Consider the following 18,929-nt stretch of genomic DNA (forward strand, 5'->3'; position numbering starts at 1 on the left):
GGAAGCGGGTAAGATAATGCGGCGAGGAATAAAGCTGAGATAGGGTAATGGAAGATAACAGGTCCTAACAACCCGAATCCTGCCGACTGCTTTTTTCCCCTCGAGCTTATTCTCATGCTGCCATCTATTGGTGTTAGATCGGATCGGAGACAGTCGTGTCCTCCCAGGTGGAGGCAGCACCAGGGATGGGAGCTTGGGGAGTCGCAGCAGCAAGAACAAGCCTATTTTGGGTCTCCTTAGGCTTCTGCTGCTCTTCACCTGGAGGTTCCTAGGTCCCGCCTGGGCCAGAGATGAATGTGATAGAAGGGCAGGCCAGCAGTGTGAGAAGATCAGGCTGACCTTGTGACTGTGCTCATGGTTTTCAACAGGTAAACACCTTCCAAGCTGTCCTGATCACAGATGGAGTGTCATCCTTTGCCCTATTTAACTACCACGAAATCAGCTGGACCACGGGGACAGCCAGCGGAGGGGACCCCCTGACCGGTCTCGGCGGGGTGATGGCCCAGGTGAGGCTCTTGATCGTGTACCTCCACCTCCGTCGAGCTCTCAGGTGGTTGCCCGTAGCTTGCTCGTGCCACCCAGTCCCTCAACGTCCCCAGCACTGGCCTTGCAAGCCCAATGCAGAGTGGGACAAGCACCCCAAAACTTGGTGTCAGTAGCAATGGCACAGCTGGTCCATCTGCCCAGGGGGGTTGAGGTTCCCTGCCTAAGGGGAGCCCCGCCACTCAATACATATACTCATAGATCTACATGTACATATATATTTACACATTTACATATGTATATATACATTTGTATATATCCATGCTGCTTGCAGTACCTGTTGAGCTTTTCACACAGACCCAAACTAACTGAAATCTCTGAAAAGAGACTTTAAAAACTGAAAAAAGAGCTGCTCAGGAGTTATTTCAGGGGGCAGAGAAGTGTGGAAATGCAGCATCGCTTTCCCATAGCGAAGGTCAGTGATGAAAGTTGCTCTCTCTCTGTTTCAGGCTGGCTTCAATGGAGGAAATATCACCAACTTCTTCAGCATCCCGGGCTCCAGAACCCCAGACATAGTCAATATTGAAGAAACGACCAACGTTAACGTCCCCGGGCGCTGGGCTTTCAAAATAGATGGCAGAGAAATAGACCCAGCCAACGGCTGTAGCCTGAGAGGTAAGGGGGGAACAGCATTGGGGTTTTTTTTTTCAGATCTTGGGGAGCAGTGGCAGGAAAGGGTAATGCTGTTGAGAAGCTGGTGGAGATGCCTGAGTGCTCTGGGCTGCTGCAGTACTGCAGCTGCGGGGACAGAAACACGTGAGCAGGGTTTGGGTCCTTTGTGCAAAGTCATCATCCAACTTCCAGCGATAATTGTCTGTCTGCCCACTGCGGAACGCTGACGCCTTGAAGAGCAGACAGAGGGCTTTGTCATTGCTTGGCATGTCTTGTCCAGCCAAAGAAGGTGCTCAACAGAGTGTGAGAAGAAGCCATGGTCAGCCATTGTTTGCTCCTTGTCCCTGCTGGCACTGTCTCTCCCAGAGGGATGGTGGCATGCTCAGGGATGGCCCGACCCAGCTCACAAGGAGTGACTGCAGCAAATTCTTCTCAGTGTGGACGAGGGTAGATTTGGCAGCTCAGAGAAAACAGAGAGAAGCCCCTAAACACTCAGGATTCTTCTCAGCTCTTGGTGTTGCTTTCATCCATCAGCAAGTTAAACGGTCATCTGTGCTAGGTCTTCTTCCTTCTTGGGATTTTAGTAGCATGGTGTTGCTGTCAGCCTCCATTCCTGCAGCCCAGAAAGAGAACCCTTCTCTGCAGTCAAGTGTTTTGCAGGAACTGAATGCCACTGAGTCGTTGTCTTGATGCTTTTCTGCGACGCTGATGATGACAACGAGAAAGTCCTGTGGATGGCAATTTCCTCTTGCCCCAGAGCAGGAATGCTGATGGTATGGCTCCATTTCCCTTACTTCTGCAGGAAGAAGAGCAGACTTTTCCAGGCAGGAGAAATACCGTGCCCCTGCACCAGTTATAGTGTCTGTGCATGTGTCGCCGACAGCATGAGGATTTAAAGGGAATAATAAATGCACACAGAGACTGCTACAGAGAGATTTTTGTATTACCATTTGACAAATAAAACTGTCAGGAGCATCCGCTGTGCTCCAGGAGTCTTTCTAGCAAGAGAGAACCGTCCACTTGCCAACGGACACTGGAGATGTCACCACTCTGAGACATGTGGCTTCTTTATGTCCTGGTTTAGGACCATACCGAAGAAGATCCGTGAGACCCCAAGGCTCTTGCAGCCCCAGGAGGAGTTTTCGGGTCCAGCCACTTCCGAAGGGCTGGGCTTTGCAAAGGGGCTGAAAGCCAGTCTCAGCTTTGCAGGTGATGAGGGCAGCGTGGACAGATCCCACCACTGGATTCACGTTTCACAATGGACAGTTGGTCACCCCCCATGAGAGGAGATGCATCAGCTGGGATGGTTGGCACAGGAGCCCGTGCGAGTGGGTCTCTCTAAAAGGAGATGATGTTTATTGCAAGTGGGAAAAAGCTTCTGTTGTAGGAGGCAGGGAAGAGAACAAAAAGTTTAGGAGAGGTAAATTCAGGCAGCGCGCACGGCAGAAGCCAGGAGCGTGAGAAGTGTGAAAGACAGCCATATGGAGGAGAGGGAAACTCTCAGGGGTGTTTGCCACCCTTGTTCTCTTGTCTTCTCTCATGTCTCTCACCAGACAAACCTGCCTCCCTTTATAGCGCTGCCGTGTAACAAGTCTGCTCTGTCTCTTGCTGCGCGATCACTCATCGTTCCCCCTTGTCGCTGGTGTATGGTGTGGAAGTCACTTATCAACAGCTCTTTGGCTTCATAACTACTATGAGCACTTTCTGAATGGGAGTGAACTGCCTCTGGGTCGCGCTTCCACCGGCAAAGTTATGTCAACAGAGGAATTATGGAGATGGTGACAAAGTCGAGGGACAGCGCAAGTACAGCGACAGCACTCGAAACGGCCTCCAAAAGGCTTGGGTGGACTTTCCCTTAGAGAAAATCACACAAACGGCTCTTGTGTCCTGTGACACTGAAGAAGAACGAGGGCAGTGGGTGTCCAAAACGGAAGGAACAGCCCTCAAGTTAGCCAGCCTGCGCAGCACGGCACCGACGCCGGGTTGGTGACAGGGCTCACACCACCCGATGGAGTTGCGGTGCGGGTGGGAATTGGAGGGGACACGCCGTACATGGGAAAGGAAGCTTGGGACTGCAGCACTCTGCTGAGCAGCCCTGCCAGGAGCCTGCACAAAGGAAGCAGCCCAGAAGCCCGGCAGCAGGACACTTTGGCGATGATCTCAATCGTAGGGCCAGCAGACCCCTCCGAGGACCGACGCGGTGCTGTGAGAGCACGTTCCTCTCTTTAGAGAAGGGATGTAGCGTGGATTTTTCCCTTTTTTGTCTTTTTAGGGCAGTTTCTCCGTCAAGGGGAGATCTTCTGGGACAACGCCAACTGCACCACCAAGTGCCGCTGCCTGGACTTCAACAACGAGATCTTCTGCCAGGAGATGGCTTGCGGCCCCTTTGAAACGTGCGAGCCGAAGACCAAGTTCTTCCAGTGCGTGCCGGTGGAGAGCAGCACCTGCGTGGTGTTCGGAGATCCACATTACCACACCTTCGACGGCTTCCTCTTTCACTTCCAGGGTTCCTGCTCCTACCTCCTCGCCAGGCAGTGCTGGCCAGGCTCCCAGCTGCCCTACTTCAACGTGGAGGCCAAGAACGAGAACCGAGGCGGCTCCTCCGTCTCCTGGCTGAGGGATATTTTTGTGGAGGTCTACTCGCACAAGATCGTCCTCCCCAAGGGCAGCTTTGGGAAAGCAAAGGTAAGAGCCCCACAGGAAGGGGAGAACTTGTCAGGTGGGCTCTGAGGAGGAGGCGGTGAGACCGCGGTGGCAGCCCTGGGAGTGTGGGATGGCGTTTCTGAGCCCAACATGTCCCTCAGGGAAAGGGCACAAGTGACAGGCATGATGGCAAATGCCTCTGGCTTACTGACAGCTGTCCTCCTCCACACATCCCTAACCTTAAGACCCCATAACAGGGCCACACGGCTCCTATCCGTATCCTGGTATGAGGGCTCTGCTATTTCACGTGCCGGCTCAGTCGCCTGGTGTTATTCCCACAGGTGGATGACTTGATGGTGTCCCTACCCATCTCCCTGGAACTGGGTGCAATAAAAGTCTACCAAAGCGGCTTGTCCACGGCCCTGGAGACCGACTTTGGCCTGCTGGTGACCTACGACGGACAACACTACGCCTCCGTCTCCGTTCCGGGCACGTACATCAACAGCACGTGCGGCCTGTGCGGGAATTACAACAAAGACCCCGAGGACGATACCCTCCGCTCGGACGGGAGGTTGGCCACGTCGGTGCCGGAGCTGGGGGAGAGCTGGCAAGTGCCCCACCCCGAGAGGAGATGCTCTCCCGGCTGCTTGGAGAACTGCAGCCTCTGCGACGCCGCCACCGAGTCTCTCTATTTCACCTCCGAGTACTGCGGCTTCATCAACAAGAGCGGGGGGCCGCTCTGGGAGTGCGGCGCCGTCGTGGACCCCACCGCCTTCGTCCACAGCTGTGTCTACGACCTCTGCAGCGCCCGGGATAACGGCACCGGCCTGTGCCAAGCCATCCAGGCGTACGCCGCGGTGTGCCAAGCCCTGGGCATCTCGGTGGGAGAGTGGCGGGCCCAGACGGGATGCGGTGAGTTGTTCATGAAGGGGAGCTTCCCTCTCTGGAGGGAGGGGAGTGATTTCAGGGGTCTGCCCGTGTGCCCAGAAGAGCGTGAGACGAAGGGGGAGACGTTCAGGGGAGGGAGTTGCCCAACGTGGAGGGAGTTGTGAGAGAGACGATCGGTCCATCCTCTCCATGGCATCAGACCCTTCCACCAGCGAAAGGGTGGTAGGAGTTGGACACATGGTGGGAGCTCAGTGTTGGTCTGCAGAGGGTCTGCTGCTGTGATGAGGGATGGAGGCTGGATCAGAATGGGGACTAGTTGGTGGCAAGCTTTTTTAGCCCACCCTCCTTGCTTGCAGTTGCGGGTGGCTTGAGAGCTCCGGGGTTGTTTTAGAGAAGCTATTGCTTGATGAGAGGAATGGCTGCGGATGCGTGGGACAGAAATGGAAGGGTCCATTCTACCATCAAGCAGGGATCCCAGGTCACTCTGCGTCATTGATGGTTGGACTAGATGATCTTGAAGGTCCCTTCCAACCTAGATGATTCTATGATTCTATGATCTCTGTTGTGGGTCAATGGGGGAGGAGGTCATCAGCCCCGAACCGTGCCGTAACGTGGTCCTCCTTGTCGTTTGCCTCCCCTCTGCGCCCACAGGGATGGCCGTGCAGTGCCCGGAGCTCAGCCACTACTCGGTGTGCACCAGCCGCTGCCCCGCCACGTGCTCAGACCTCACGGCCCCGCTGGCCTGCGCCTCCCCCTGCGCCGAGGGCTGCGAGTGCGACGAGGGCCACGTCCTCAGCACGGACCGCTGTGTCCCCGTCCAGAAGTGCGGCTGCGACGTGGATGGCCGGTATTACGCCATCGGGGAGTCTTTCTGGGCGGCGGCGGACTGCACGGTGGAGTGCCAGTGCGAGGACGGCGGGGAGGCCAGGTGCTTCAACACCACCTGCCCTGAAGGAGAGGTCTGCGCCATTGAGAACGGCTACCGGGGCTGCTACCCCAAGCGGGAGACCCTGTGTTTGGTGGGGCAGAACCAGGTGCTGCAGACGTTTGACGGCGTTGCCTTCCCTTATCCACTGGAGCACTCCTACACGCTGCTTAAAACCTGCCTGGAGAGACCGGACTTCATCGAGGTGGACATCAGCCAAAAGAAGCCCGGATCTGCTCCCAACGGGCCACGTGTCGTGCGGATCCAGGCAGTCGGCCAAGAGGTGAAGATCGGAGGCACCAGCCTGTCAGAGATCAAGGTAAAGGTGCTGCCATCAGGGTGGCCCACCCCAGGGCCAGGGAGGGAGGCGGTGGTTTGCACTGTGATCCAGTGACCCTTCAGAGAAGGGCTTGTGGGTCTGTGGCCCCAGACCATTCCCCAAATTCAGGGCCTCAAGCACTATGGTGGTACTTGGACAAAGCCCATGTGGTCCACCACTGTGTGGAGGCCCTTTAGGTGCCTGTGAAGTTGTTTTTACAGGACCAATATTCCCATTAGCTTGCTGAGTCAGCTCGGGAGACTTTCCTGCTGTTGCAGTTGTCTCCTGCAACTTGGTTCTTCCCTCAAAAAGTTTTCTGTTTGTGGGGATGCAAGGAAATGGCTGTATCCCCCCACTCGAGGAGGCTCTGACCCTTGGTGTCCCACTCAGGAAGGGTATCGCGTGGCCAACAGATGGAAACAGCCATGCAAAGTACAATCACCCTCCCTGACACGTCTCCATCCACTTGTTACTCGTAGGTGAACGGTTATGATGTGGAGCTGCCCTATTTCCACCCTTCCGGCCGCCTGGAAATCTACCGTAGCGACAACGGCACCATGATGGAGTCGGAGGGCCTCCTGGCTATCGGCTACTACGATTCAGGCCTCCTGGAGATCCACCTCTCCACCGCCTACTTCAACTGCACCGGGGGCCTGTGTGGCTCCTTCAACGGCAACGCCAGCGATGAGTTCTGCCCGCCCAAGGGCAAGTGCACAGACAACCTGGAGCTCTTCCTGGAGAGCTGGACCACGTTCGATGAGATCTGCAATGGGGAGTGCGGGGACCTCCTCAAGGCTTGCAACAATGACTCGGAGCTGCTCAAGTCCTACAGGAGCCGCTCCAACTGCGGCCTCATCAATGACCCCACCAACAGCTCCTTCCTGGAGTGCCACAGCGTGGTCAACGTCTCGGCCTACTACAGGACCTGCCTCTTCCGCCTCTGCCAGAGTGGGGGCAACCGGTCGGAGCTGTGCGACTCGGTGGCACGCTACGCCAGCGCCTGCAAGAACGCCGAGGTGGACGTCGGCCAGTGGAGGAGCCACAGTTTTTGCCGTGAGTCCACCAAAGCTTTTAAATACCTGGGGTGGGCAGAAGGGGACGTAGAGCCTGCTGACATCAGGCAGAGTCCTTTTGTCAGGAGCTTGTTGGGTGTACAGAGGTAGAGCAGCTTCTCTCACAGGATGCTGAGAATCATAGAATGGTTAGAGTTGGAAGGGACCTTAAAGATCATCAAGTTCCAACCCCCCTGCCATGGGCAGGGACACCTCCCACTAGAGCAGGTTTCTCAAAGCCCCATCCAGCCTGGCCTCCAGGGATGGGGCATCCACAGCTTCTCTGGGCAACCTGTTCCAGTGCCTCACCACCCTCACAGGAAATAATTTCTTTCTGCTCTCATCTCTGGTGGGTCCCCCTTACCCACAGGGTGCTCCTCTGTGGCCAAGCTGGAAGACGCTCAATGGCAGAAAGGCTGTTTGGGTGGGAGATCCTGACCCTACAGCTCTTAGGGCAGCATTAGGCGTCCAAAGTCATATGAAGGAGTAGGGGCAGAGGTGTCTAAACACCAGCAATCTGGGACAATTTCCCTGCTCTTTCTCCTGGTCAACCAAAGACAGGCTTAGCCATCAAAAGAGCTATGTCTGCTGGAGCTTTCTGCCGTCGGGGGGGGGATCAGCACGTACAAAACAGTCTCCTGCATAGGGTAGGGAAGGGAAAGGGAAATTGCAGAAGAAATGCAGTGTCTCACAAGCCCGAAGGCAAGGCAGCGCCACCCTGTGCACCAGACAGCAGTGTCTAAGCAGCCCTCGTGCCGGCAGAGACAGATTTCCCGGCGAAGCAGTTTCAGGGTGGCATTTCAGGAGGCACCAGAAGTTTTATGATGCGGTGTAGGAGCATTCCGGAGCCGCAGATGGTGTCTGACAGCGCTGTGCGCCGCCACCACCAGAGGGTTAATTTGAATAACGTTTGATTTTAGCTGTCGCTATAAACTTGCTGTTGATGGGAAAACTTTCATAATTCAGAAGCGAATGTGAAAAATCCCCAGTGTGGAAGGACACGGTGGGAAGGCAGCCCCCATCTGGAGGGGGAGGCAGCTTAGAGCCACCAAGCTGGTGAGGGGTCTGGAGAACAAGTCCTATGAGGAGAGGCTGAGGGAACTGGGCATGTTTAGCTTGGAGAAGAGGAGGCTGAGGGGAGACCTCATTGCCCTCTACAACTGCCTGAAAGGAGACTGTAGAGAGGCGGGGGTTGGCCTCTTCTCCCAAAGGAATAATGACAGGAGCAGAGGAAATGGTCTGAAGCTGCAGCAAAGGGAGATTCAGATTAGATATTAGGAAGAATTACTTTACTGAAAGAGTGGTCAAGCACTGGAACAGCCTGCCCAGGGAGGTGGTGGAGTCACCATCCCTGGAGGTATTTAAGAAACGTGTAGACGTGGCTCTTCAGGGCATGCTCTAGTGCCCAAGGTTATTGGTTTGTGGTGGGGTGTTGTGTGTGGGGTTGTGGGTGTGGGGTTTAGTTGGTGGGTGGTGTTTTTGGGTTTGTTGGTTTTTTGTTTGTTTGTTTGTTTGTTTGTTTTTTAATGTGGTTGGACTCGATGATCTCGGAGGTCCCTTCCAACCACTAAGATTCTGTGATTCTGTGATCTCTGCCGTGGGGGTTCGAGGGAGGCCGTCTGGCCTCGTACCCTCTGAAATAGCGGGAGGAGGTGTCTCTCAGCACATGGTGGGGGACACTCTGTGATGAGAGGAGAGGGATGTCCAAGAGGAGAAGGGGTTGTAATGAAGACGGGAAGAGCCGGTGGCCAGCAAGGTGCTGGGACTGTTTCCCCTTTTGCTTTTTTTTCCCCCCAAATAGGTCGCCGCTCACCCCGTTCCCACTTTTTGCCTGTTCCCCCACCCAGCGCTGCCCCGGGGCTGCCGGAGCCTGGCACTCACGCTCCGTGTTTGTTGGCCCCGCAGCTCTCGCCTGCCCGGAGAACAGCCATTTCGAGGAGTGCATGAGCTGCGTGGAGACCTGCGAGACCCTGGCCACGGGGCCCGTCTGCGCCGACACCTGCGCCGAGGGCTGCCAGTGCGACGAGGGCTTCGCCCTGCGCGGCACGCGTTGCATTCCCCGCGGCGAGTGCGGCTGCAACTTCGAGGGGCGCCAGCTGGCCACCAACCAGACCTTTTGGATGGATATCTCCTGTCACTTCCTCTGCTACTGCAACGGCTCCGACAACAGCGTGTACTGCGAGAACGTCTCCTGCAAGGATGACGAGTACTGCCTGGAGGAGAACGGCCTCTACTACTGCCACGTCCGCACCGACGCCTCCTGCATCGTCTCCGGCTACGGGCACTACCTGACTTTTGACGGCTACACCTTTGACTTCCAGAGCAGCTGCGCGTTGGTCCTGTGCACCACAATCACCCGGCCGAGGGCCGAGCGCTCGGACACTTTCCCGACGTTCACCGTCACGGCCAAGAATGAGGATCGGGACACCTCTCTGGCCCTGTGGGTGAAACAAGTTGAAGTGGAGGTCTTCAATTACCACATCGTCATCCACCGTGCCTACAAATACACTGTGCTGGTGAGTGCAGGGCCACGAAGGCTGGGGTTATTTCTCCCTGCTCCCAAACCAGGGAGCAACTCCCTAGGCATGAGGCCTTAAGGCTTACAATGTTTTCTGGAGGTTGGGAAGGGTGTGCGCTCAGACTCGTCCCTAGGGTGCCCACCAGGCATGGGTTTTGGAGAGGGCTTGCATTTTGGCTGCCTTGTTTTGGATGTAGATGTGAGGCATGTGGAGACCTTGTTATGGGAACACTGAGCAGCCCTTGTTTGTGTCCTCCTGAGGCAGCTCTGGTCGTCGTTTCCACTCATGGTGCATCTCGTTTTCTTCCCCACAGGTCAATGATGAGCGTCTCTACCTGCCCCTGAAGCTGGGCCAGGGCAAAGTGAACATTTTTGCCTTTGGCTTTCACATCGTGGTCGAGACCGACTTTGGGCTGAAGGTGGTGTACGACTGGAAGACCTTCCTCTCCGTCACCGTCCCTCGCAGCTTCCAGAATTTGACCTACGGCCTCTGCGGCCGCTACAACGGCAATCCCGAGGATGACCTGGTGGCCGCGGGTGGCACGCCAGCCACCAGCGTCATCGACTTCGTCCACAGCTGGGCGAAGCGGGACGCGTTCTGCCGCGTGGGCTGCGGCGACCGCTGCCCGGCCTGCGGGAAAGTGGAAGGCTTCTGGAAACCCCAGCAGCTCTGCAGCCTCATCCCCAGCCAAAGCGGCGTCTTCGCCAAGTGCCACAGCAAGATCAGCCCTGGCTTCTTCTACAAGAACTGCCTCTTTGACACCTGCGTCGACGGGGGAGCCATGCAAACAGCCTGCAGCTGGCTGCAGAATTATGCCAGCACATGCCAAACGCAGGGCATCGCCATTACGGGCTGGAGGAACTTCACCTCGTGCTGTAAGTGCCACCCTGTCTCTGGGCCCTTCTTTTCCTAGAGGTGTTTCCCGGGGTGGTCCACCATAGCTGTAGCACTTGTCTGAGCTCACCCCATAGAGAGGAAGCAGAGCACCATGTGAAGCTCCAGAGCTCCTGCTCCAGCTCATCTCCTCCAGAGCTCCAGCTCTGGAGCTTCTGCCACCTTCAGGCCACTGCTCCAGAGCTCCTGCCACCTCCAGGTTATTGGCTTGGACATGTCCCAGGTCCCTACAGTAAATGGCCAGGGTTGTCCCTGGGGTCCTCCTTTTTCCCTGCAGTTGATGGAGCGGTGGGTTAAAGTGGTGGAGTAGGTGTGCACACAGTCACCACCAAGTGCTCCAGACCGACCTGTCTGCGGACCAGTGAGGACCAGTCTGTGGACTGGTAGCCCGGCAGCCGGTCCCTCCTGTGCTGCTGGGTGTGGGGCACTGTGTTCTCTTGGATTTGTTCTGAACTGCACGGGGTATAGCGGGAGCAGAGATGGAGAGAGGAAAGGCTCAAGTTCAGAAGGTATCATCAGCCATCCCTCCGTTGTTAAGCAGGAATTGTATTAGTCAGCTCCAAAGGCAGGAGTACGTGTTTGCTCTGATGAAGCTGCGTGTTCTTGTCAATAAGAGTACCATGCAATGTTCAATTAGGCTCCCGAGGAGGGGGGCCGGGAGCCTGTCTGGCAGCCAATCTATCTGGCAAATCAGATGGGAAGTAATTGTCTTTTCTAACAAGACTGAAAATTTAATTTAGGTTGTTCTTCCTTCTAACAAGCAAACTCTTGGCTCGGTAGGCATGGATCTCAGGGGGCAGAGGCAGCGAGACCACCAACCGGCACCCAACAAGCCATGTCTTAAGTGGTCCCTGGTGAGCCAGCGGGGCGCAGGGAGAGGCAGCTTGCCCAGGCAGGGGCAGCAGCCCCCACAGGCTTCACGCTCTGACAGACAAAAACACATCCCCTGAAGTGTGTCACCACGCAGAGAGCACGGAGGCTCTGTGTGCTGGTCCCTGGGCCAGCAAAAGCATCCTTTCCAGAGGGAGACATTAGCCTGGTGTCAGTGAGGAGACTGGTTTTCTGGAGAGCAGGGGACACAGTGAAAGGGGCTCTCGGGAAACTGGGGTGCAGGAGCTCTCAGATAGCATTTAGTAATCATAGAATCATAGAATGGTTCGGGTTGGAAGGGACCTCAAAGATCATCGAGTTCCAACCCCCCTGCCATGGGCAGGGACACCTCCCACTAGAGCAGGTTGCTCAAGGCCCCATCCAGCCTGGCCTTGAACCCCTCCAGGGATGGGGCAAATGGAGAAGTGTTGCTCAGCTTGGACTAGGCAGCTGGCAAGTTATATAGGACAGAGGGACAAAGGCTGCCTTTTCCCTTTAGTGGGATGCCTGAGAGCTCCGGGTCCCTCTCTGGGCTAAGCTGTCCATGAGCCCTCAATATAAGAAGGACATGGCCTGATGGAGTGGGTCCAGAGAAGGGCCACAAAGATGATCAGGGGGATGGAGCACCTCTGCTACGAGGACAGGCTGAGGGAGCTGGGGGTGTTCAGCCTGGAGAAGAGAAGGCTCCAGGGAGACCTAATAGCGGCCTTCCAGTACCTGAAGGGGCCTACAGGAAGGCTGGGGAGAGCCTGTTTACAAAGGCCTGTAGTGACAGGACGAGGGGCAATGGCTTCAAGCTGGAGGGGAACAGATTTAGACTGGAGATGAGGAGAGGGTTCTTCACTGTGAGGGTGGTGGAGCACTGGAACAGGTTGCCCAGGGAGGTGGTTGAGGCCCCATCCCTGGAGATATTCAAGGAGAGGCTCGACGAGGCCCTGGGCAACCTGGTCTAGTTGGGGGTGTCCCTGCTGGGTGTGGGGGGGCCGGCCTAGATGGCCTTTGGAGGTCCCTTCCAGCCTGGGCAATTCTATGATTCTATGATTCTATGATAACCACCATGGCAGGGGAGTTAGGTGCCCAGGGAGACCAGCAGTGGGGATTACAGCCCTACGTGTGGCTGGTTGATTTAGCCCAGGGAGCTGATGTGTCTGTGTGTTGTCCTCTGGTCCACGTTGCAGCCGTCAGCTGTCCCCCCAACAGCCACTACGAGAGCTGCGTGTCGCTGTGCCAGCCCCGATGCGCCGCCATCCGGCTGAAGAGCGACTGCAGCCACTACTGCGTGGAGGGGTGTCAATGCGACCCCGGGTACGTCCTCAATGGCAAGAGCTGCATCCTTCCCCACAACTGTGGCTGCTACTCCGACGGCAAATACTACGAGGTAGGACACTCATGTCATCCCCTCGGGGCCTTCTCCCACCCTCTTTCTGATGTTTATGGGCAAAGGCTCATGCCTTGAGTGGGGACAGCAGCCAGGCTGGTCCCTTAATGAGTGTGGAGCTGTGTCTGTTTGCTGGGGTCGTAGCCTCAGTGAGAGCAAGTGCTCTGCAGGACCTGGAGGTCATCAACATCATAGGTGTCTGCTGGTCCCCATGAGCTATCCCCATGGCCACGCTTGGGGATTGCTCTGAAGTCTGGTGTTGTTGCATCGAGCAAGACAGGGTGGGAAACAAGGGGCAGAGCATGCAGATGTCCATCGAGCAGAGGAGGAGAGAGGGGATGTGGGTTGGGTTGCGAACCCCAGCCCCATGGGGTTTGCTGGGGCCAGTGGGATGTTTGTTGGAGTTTGCTGAGGCCAAGCTGTCCTCTCACAGCGTCCCAAGTCGTCCTCTGAGCTGCAGAGCACATTATCATTGCTCTTGCAAGAGGAGTCCCCGTGTTGGGGCTGGGGTCCAGCTCTGATCTGACCACCAGCTTATATCTACTAGAGGAGTGGAAAAGTGGAGGGGGTAAGGCTTCACCAGGCGACAGCCAGGTACCATGCTGGTGGTGGAAACTGGTTGTCAGTGAGGGTAGGGATGATGCAGGGACCTCTGGAGGCTCCAGGGGTAGAGAGAAGAGGGATGTTCTTCCACAGTGTGCTGTGTAGCAAAATTGTGACAGGAGTGTTGGGTGAAAGTAACTCGAGTGTCAGGCAGGGACGGGAGGGAACTGGAGGAGGGGGGGGAGAAAGTCTGGTAACTGGGAAGGTTGGCTTTGATGAGCGCTGAATTCCAGTACTGTGTGACCAGATTGTTCTAGGTGTTACCCACGAGAGGAGTTAACTGTTTCACGTGGAATTTACTTATGCAAATGTTACTTGGGGCTGTGGTTCAGCAGGTTGTGCTGTGCTGGTGGGTTGTGATTTGTGTTGGTGAAACTGTTCTGCGTAAGGTGTCTTTGTCCAGCCTTGCACCCACAGGGGGCTAGTATTGGGGTACTGCTATATGGGGACCCTAGGGGAGAGGTTGTCAGGAGGTATTTAGCATGGTGTGGGTTTATTGAGCATGGTGTGTGTTTTGTGTGTGTAGGAGAGGAGGGGGATGTTGCAGTGGGAGTGGAAAAATGCCGTTGCCTTGTGCCTTTGGGTTGCAGGGCAGGTGCCCGCTGCCAGCGTGTTCTTTGTGCCTTTTCCTCTGTCCTCTCTCTTTCTGTGCAGCAGAAGGGGGTAAACCAAGTGTCCGCAGAGGGTAGGGCAGGGGTCTCCAGCCGCCCCAGCTGATGACGGGTCCTTCTTTCAGCCCAAGCAGCTCTTCTGGAACGGGGACTGCACCCGCCGGTGCCGCTGCTTCCGACGCAACCTCATCCAGTGCGACCCGCGGCACTGCAAGTCGGACGAGGAGTGCGCCCTGCGCAACGGCGTCCGTGGCTGCTTCAGCACCAGGAGCTCCTTCTGCCTGGCGGCGGGCGGTGGCGTCTTCCGCACCTTCGACGGGGCCTTCCTCCGCTTCCCCGCCAACTGCGCCTTCGTCCTCTCCACCATCTGCCAGAAGCTGCCCGACTTCTCCTTCCAGCTCATCATCAACTTCGACAAGTGGTCCTCGCCCAACCTCACCATCATCTCCCCCGTGTACTTCTACATCAACGAGGAGCAGATCCTCATCAGTGACAGGAATACCGTCAAGGTAAGGTCTCATCAGGGGTGGCAGTTCCCTCTGGAGCAGGGCCGTGGGCTGGGTGGCAGGGGACCAGCTCCCAAGTGGAGGAGGATGGCACCCGGGGCCACACAGCGGTCTCCATGAGGGTCTCAGAAGGCTCTGTTGGTGGCTCTGCATCCCAATGGAGGAAGATTCTAAAGGGAGGGATGGGGCTCTCCTCTGACTGTGGGGAGGGATGCCAGCTGAGATGAAAAGGTTGGCAGGAGGCAACACCGTCCACAGCCCAGGAGTTTGTAGTCGTGTGCCCATCCGCATTGTGGAGGTGTGGATGAAGCTGTCCTTTTGAGCAGGGGGGTACAAAGGGTGGGCTGTTGCTGCGGTGTCACTCTGAAGGACACTGCCTGTGGCCCTTCATAGAATCATAGAATTGCCCAGGCCGGAAGGGACCTCCAAAGGTCATCTAGTCCGACCCCCCCCCAGTCAGCAGGGACACCCCCAACTAGACCAGGTTGCCCAGGGCCTCGTCGAGCCTCTCCTTGAATATCTCCAGGGAAGGGGCCTCAACCACCTAAATCTGTCCCCGTCCAGCATGAAGCCATTGCCCCTCGTCCTGTCACTGCAGGCCTTTCTAAACAGGCTCTCCCCAGCCTTCCTGTAGGCTCCCTTCAGGTCCTGGAAGGACGCTATTAAGTCTCCCCAGAGCCTCCTCTTCTCCAGGCTGAACAACCCCAGCTCCCTCAGCCTGTCCTCGTAGCAGAGGTGCTCTATCCCCCTGATCATCTTTGTGGCCCTCCTCTGGACCCTCTCCATCAGGTCCATGTCCTTCTTATATTGAGGGCTCCAGACCTGCACACAATACTCCAGGTGAGGTCTCACCAGAGCAGAGTAAAGTGGCAGAATCCCCTCTCTGGACCTGCTGGCAACGCTTCTTTTGATGCAGCCCAGGATGCGATTGGCCTTCTGGGATGCAACTGCCCACTGTCTGCTCATGTCCAGCTTCTCATCCACCAGCATCCCCAAGTCCCTTTCCTCAGGGCTGCTTTCTAATACCTCCCCCCCTAGCCTGTACTGATGGTGAGGATTGTTCCGGCCCATGAGCCTGTGCACATGAATAGTGTTCCATTTGGGGCTCAGCCTCATGTGGACATTTAAGGGAGAGGTGTGCTCAGAGCAATCCATCGGCTGGAGCGGGGAGGAGGAGGAGGTGCCGGCCACTGCCAAAGACAAGGTGGTGTGTTTTCATGGCTGGGATATTGTGTGTAACACTCTGGAGGGACGGGACGTCAGCCTCGTGTGCCTACAAGTATCTCAAGGGTGGGCTGAGGGAGGAGGGAACCAGACTCTTTTCAGTAGTTGCCAGTGAGAGGACAAGGGGCAATGGGCACAAGTTGGAACATAAAGGGTTCCACTTGAATATGAGGAAGAACTTTTTCACAGTGAGGGTGATGGAGCCCTGGAACAGGCTGCCCAGGGAGGGTGTGGAGTCCCCTTCTTTGGAGATTTTCAAGCCCCGCCTGGATGCTCCTGAGTAACATGCTCTGACAAGCTCTAGGCAATCCTGCTTCATCAGGGGAGTTGGACTAGATGATCTCTATGGTCCCTTCCAACTCTAAAAATTCAGTGAAATTCAGTGAAATTCCCACTCCAGGTGAACGGCAGCCTCGTGAGCATCCCCTTCGTCACGGGGCTATCCACGAAGATCTTCAGCCAGGAGGGCTTCCTGGTCATCGACTCCAGCCCCGACATCCAGATCCGCTACAACGGCTTCAACGTCATCAAAATCACCATCGGGGAGCGGCTGCAGAACAAGGTGTGCGGCCTCTGCGGCAACTTCAACGGCGACCGCACGGACGACTACGCCACGCTGCGGGGGAAGCCGGCGGTCAGCAGCGTGGTGCTGGCGCAGAGCTGGAAGACCAACGGCATGCAGAAGAGGTGAGCGGTCGGAGGGGGGACCCCATCCCCGCCGGGCGGGGAGCGGGAGCGGGGTCCGGCAGCGTCAGGAGCCCCCGCGACGTGTCCGGTGCCCACAGCTGCAACGAGCTGCAGTACTCGCAGTACGCCGCCTCCTGCGACAACGTCCAGATCCAGGACCTGCAGAGCGACAGCTACTGCCTGAAGCTGACGGACATGAAAGGCTTCTTCCAGCCCTGCTACGGCCTCCTGGACCCCCTGCCCTTTTACGAGTCCTGCTTTCTGGATGGCTGCTACAACCACAAGAAGGTCCAGCTGTGCGGCTCGCTGGCCGCCTACGGCGAGGCCTGCCGCACCTTCGGCATCCTGGGCACCGAGTGGATCGAGAAGGAGAATTGCTGTAAGAGAGATGGGGGTCTTCAGGGTGGTGGGGAGCTGCGTCCCGCCGGGACCGCAACCCCCCAAGAAGGGGGAGAGCAGAGGCGGGGGCAGCCAGAGATGCTCCCACCCCGGGGTGTGAGGATAAAGGTTGTGTTTGTGCTCCGTCTTGTGCTGTTTAGCAGGAGTGGTGGAAGATCCTTGCGTGGGCGCCGACTGCCCCAACCGCAGCTGCGAGCTGGACAACGGCGGGGAGCTGTGTGGGTGCATTGAGCCCCCACCCTACGGGAACAGTGAGTCCTCCGGCCACGGAGCGAGTGGCGTGGGGCGTGCGTTAGGACATCATAGCACTGGGGCTTCAGGAAAGGAGGTGCTGAGGGCCAGGACCTCTCTCAAGACATAGGAAGTTCCATAGTAACATAGGAAGTTCCACTCAAATATGAGGAAGAGTTTCTTTAGGGTGGGAGAGGGTGGCAGAGCCCTGGAACAGGCTGCCCAGGGAGGTCATGGAGTCCTCTCCTCTGGAGATCTTCAAGGATGCAGTCCTGAGTGATGTGCTATAGGCAACCCTGCTTTGGCAAGGGAGAAGGACTAGATGGTCCCTTCCAACTCCAACAGTTCCATGATTCCGTGACAGAATTTTGCCAGCATGTACAGTTTGGGATGGGAGGAGGTTTTCTGGAGCGGGAGTTAGGGGCAGCTCTGTCTGGGGAGCACTTTGAGCCACAGGGGCGTTGCACGGGCAAGGTGTCCTGCAGGAGATAATCCTGGCCCGTCTCTGATGGGTGGAGAAGAGACCGGGGGGTTGGCAGCCTGGATCTACAGAGCCATTTGTGGTGACCTAAAAGCTGTCCCGTCTTCTCCTCTAGCCACCCATGACATCATTGATGCAGAGGTGACCTGCAAAGCCGCCCAAATGGAGGTGTCCATCTCAAAGTGCAAGCTGTTCCAGCTGGGCTTTGAGCGTGAGGGGGTGCGGGTCAACGACCGCCAGTGCCCCGGCATCGAAGGGGAGGACTTCATCTCCTTCCAGATCAACAACACCAAGGGCAACTGTGGCAATCTGGTGCAGGTGAGCCATGGCACACCTGCCTGGGCTTGAAGTTGGGTCTGTTCATCTTGTGTATCTTCTCATTCATGCAAACCTGAGGGTGGAGGAGGTGAGGGGAGTGTGCCTTTGGGATATGGCTTGGAGAGACCGGGATCTGAGAATCGACTGGGGCCTGGGATGCACATGTAGCTCTGAATGTCAGTCGGGGAGTCTTGTGTTCAGGCAGCAGATCATGGGTAGGCTTTGTAGCACACAGGGTCACCATCACTCTGCTGGAATTCTGATCCAGAGGAGTATTTGGGAGGCTGAGCAGAGCAGTCTGTGTATTCCAAGCCATTATGTATGCTGGGATATTGTTGGCACAGGGGGCATCAAGGCAGCACAGCTTCATGCCAGCCAGGTGGTCCTCCTCCTCAGCAGTGGTGGCCCAGCTCGATGCCGAGGTCAGGGTGGGGGTCATGTGCTGGTACAAGGGATGCTTGGGAGGTGTTTTAATGGGATGGGGGCCAGGCAAAACCAGAGGCATGTGTTTTAGAGTAAAGATACCACCCACTGGTTCCTAGCCCCGCTGGCCAGAGGCAGCAGAAGGGTGGTGGGACATTTGGGGGTGTTCTTAGAAGCAGGAGAGATGGCCAGTCCTGAGTGACACCCTGCGTTCCTTCTGCAGTCCAACAGCACACACATAGTGTACAAGAACACAGTGTGGATCGAGAGCGCGAATAACACGGGCAACATCATCACCCGGGACCGGACCATCAATGTGGAGTTTTCCTGTGCCTACGAGCTGGACATCAAGATCTCCCTGGATTCGGTGGTGCGGCCGATGCTCAGGTAGGAGCTGGGAGGAGGCACACAACCCCTTCTGTCACAAGGGCGCAGGAGAACATGGGAGAGGGTCCAAAGCGAGGTGCCAAGAGGGGGTTTGTTGTCTTTCCTCTGCCCGAGCCAGTATTTCTTTGTCATCGTTAGCGTGATTAACCTGACGGTGCCGACGCAGGAAGGCAGCTTCACGACCAAGATGGCCCTGTACAAGAACTCCTCCTACAAGCACCCGTACCGGCAGGGTGAGGTGGTGCTCACCACCCGAGACGTGCTCTACGTGGGGGTCTTCGTGGTGGGGGCCGACTCCAACCACCTCATCCTGATGCTGAACAAGTGCTACGCCACCCCTTCGCGGGACAGCAACGACAAGCTGCGCTACTTCATCATCGAGGGAGGGTGAGCAACCGCGGGCCAAGTGGCTCAGC

General features: G+C 56.7%; 1 protein-coding gene across 1 annotated transcript in view; it reads left to right on the top strand.

Moving 5' to 3' along the window:
- Nucleotides 1-18,929, top strand: part of TECTA (tectorin alpha) — a 33,397-nt gene that overhangs the window by 10,503 nt on the left and 3,965 nt on the right. Inside the window, exons 5-19 of the mRNA XM_014939944.1 lie at nucleotides 993-1,158; nucleotides 3,428-3,840; nucleotides 4,140-4,710; nucleotides 5,338-5,930; nucleotides 6,410-6,983; nucleotides 8,888-9,498; nucleotides 9,815-10,376; nucleotides 12,444-12,643; nucleotides 13,983-14,366; nucleotides 15,988-16,274; nucleotides 16,373-16,653; nucleotides 16,814-16,924; nucleotides 17,501-17,703; nucleotides 18,350-18,513; nucleotides 18,652-18,900. Coding sequence (XP_014795430.1) covers nucleotides 993-1,158; nucleotides 3,428-3,840; nucleotides 4,140-4,710; nucleotides 5,338-5,930; nucleotides 6,410-6,983; nucleotides 8,888-9,498; nucleotides 9,815-10,376; nucleotides 12,444-12,643; nucleotides 13,983-14,366; nucleotides 15,988-16,274; nucleotides 16,373-16,653; nucleotides 16,814-16,924; nucleotides 17,501-17,703; nucleotides 18,350-18,513; nucleotides 18,652-18,900 — 5,369 coding nt within the window. The remainder of the gene's footprint in view (nucleotides 1-992; nucleotides 1,159-3,427; nucleotides 3,841-4,139; nucleotides 4,711-5,337; nucleotides 5,931-6,409; nucleotides 6,984-8,887; nucleotides 9,499-9,814; nucleotides 10,377-12,443; nucleotides 12,644-13,982; nucleotides 14,367-15,987; nucleotides 16,275-16,372; nucleotides 16,654-16,813; nucleotides 16,925-17,500; nucleotides 17,704-18,349; nucleotides 18,514-18,651; nucleotides 18,901-18,929) is intronic.

The sequence above is a fragment of the Calidris pugnax genome, unplaced genomic scaffold (assembly GCF_001431845.1).
Source record: "Calidris pugnax isolate Ruff unplaced genomic scaffold, ASM143184v1 scaffold92, whole genome shotgun sequence".
In the NCBI taxonomy this organism is placed as follows: domain Eukaryota; kingdom Metazoa; phylum Chordata; class Aves; order Charadriiformes; family Scolopacidae; genus Calidris; species Calidris pugnax.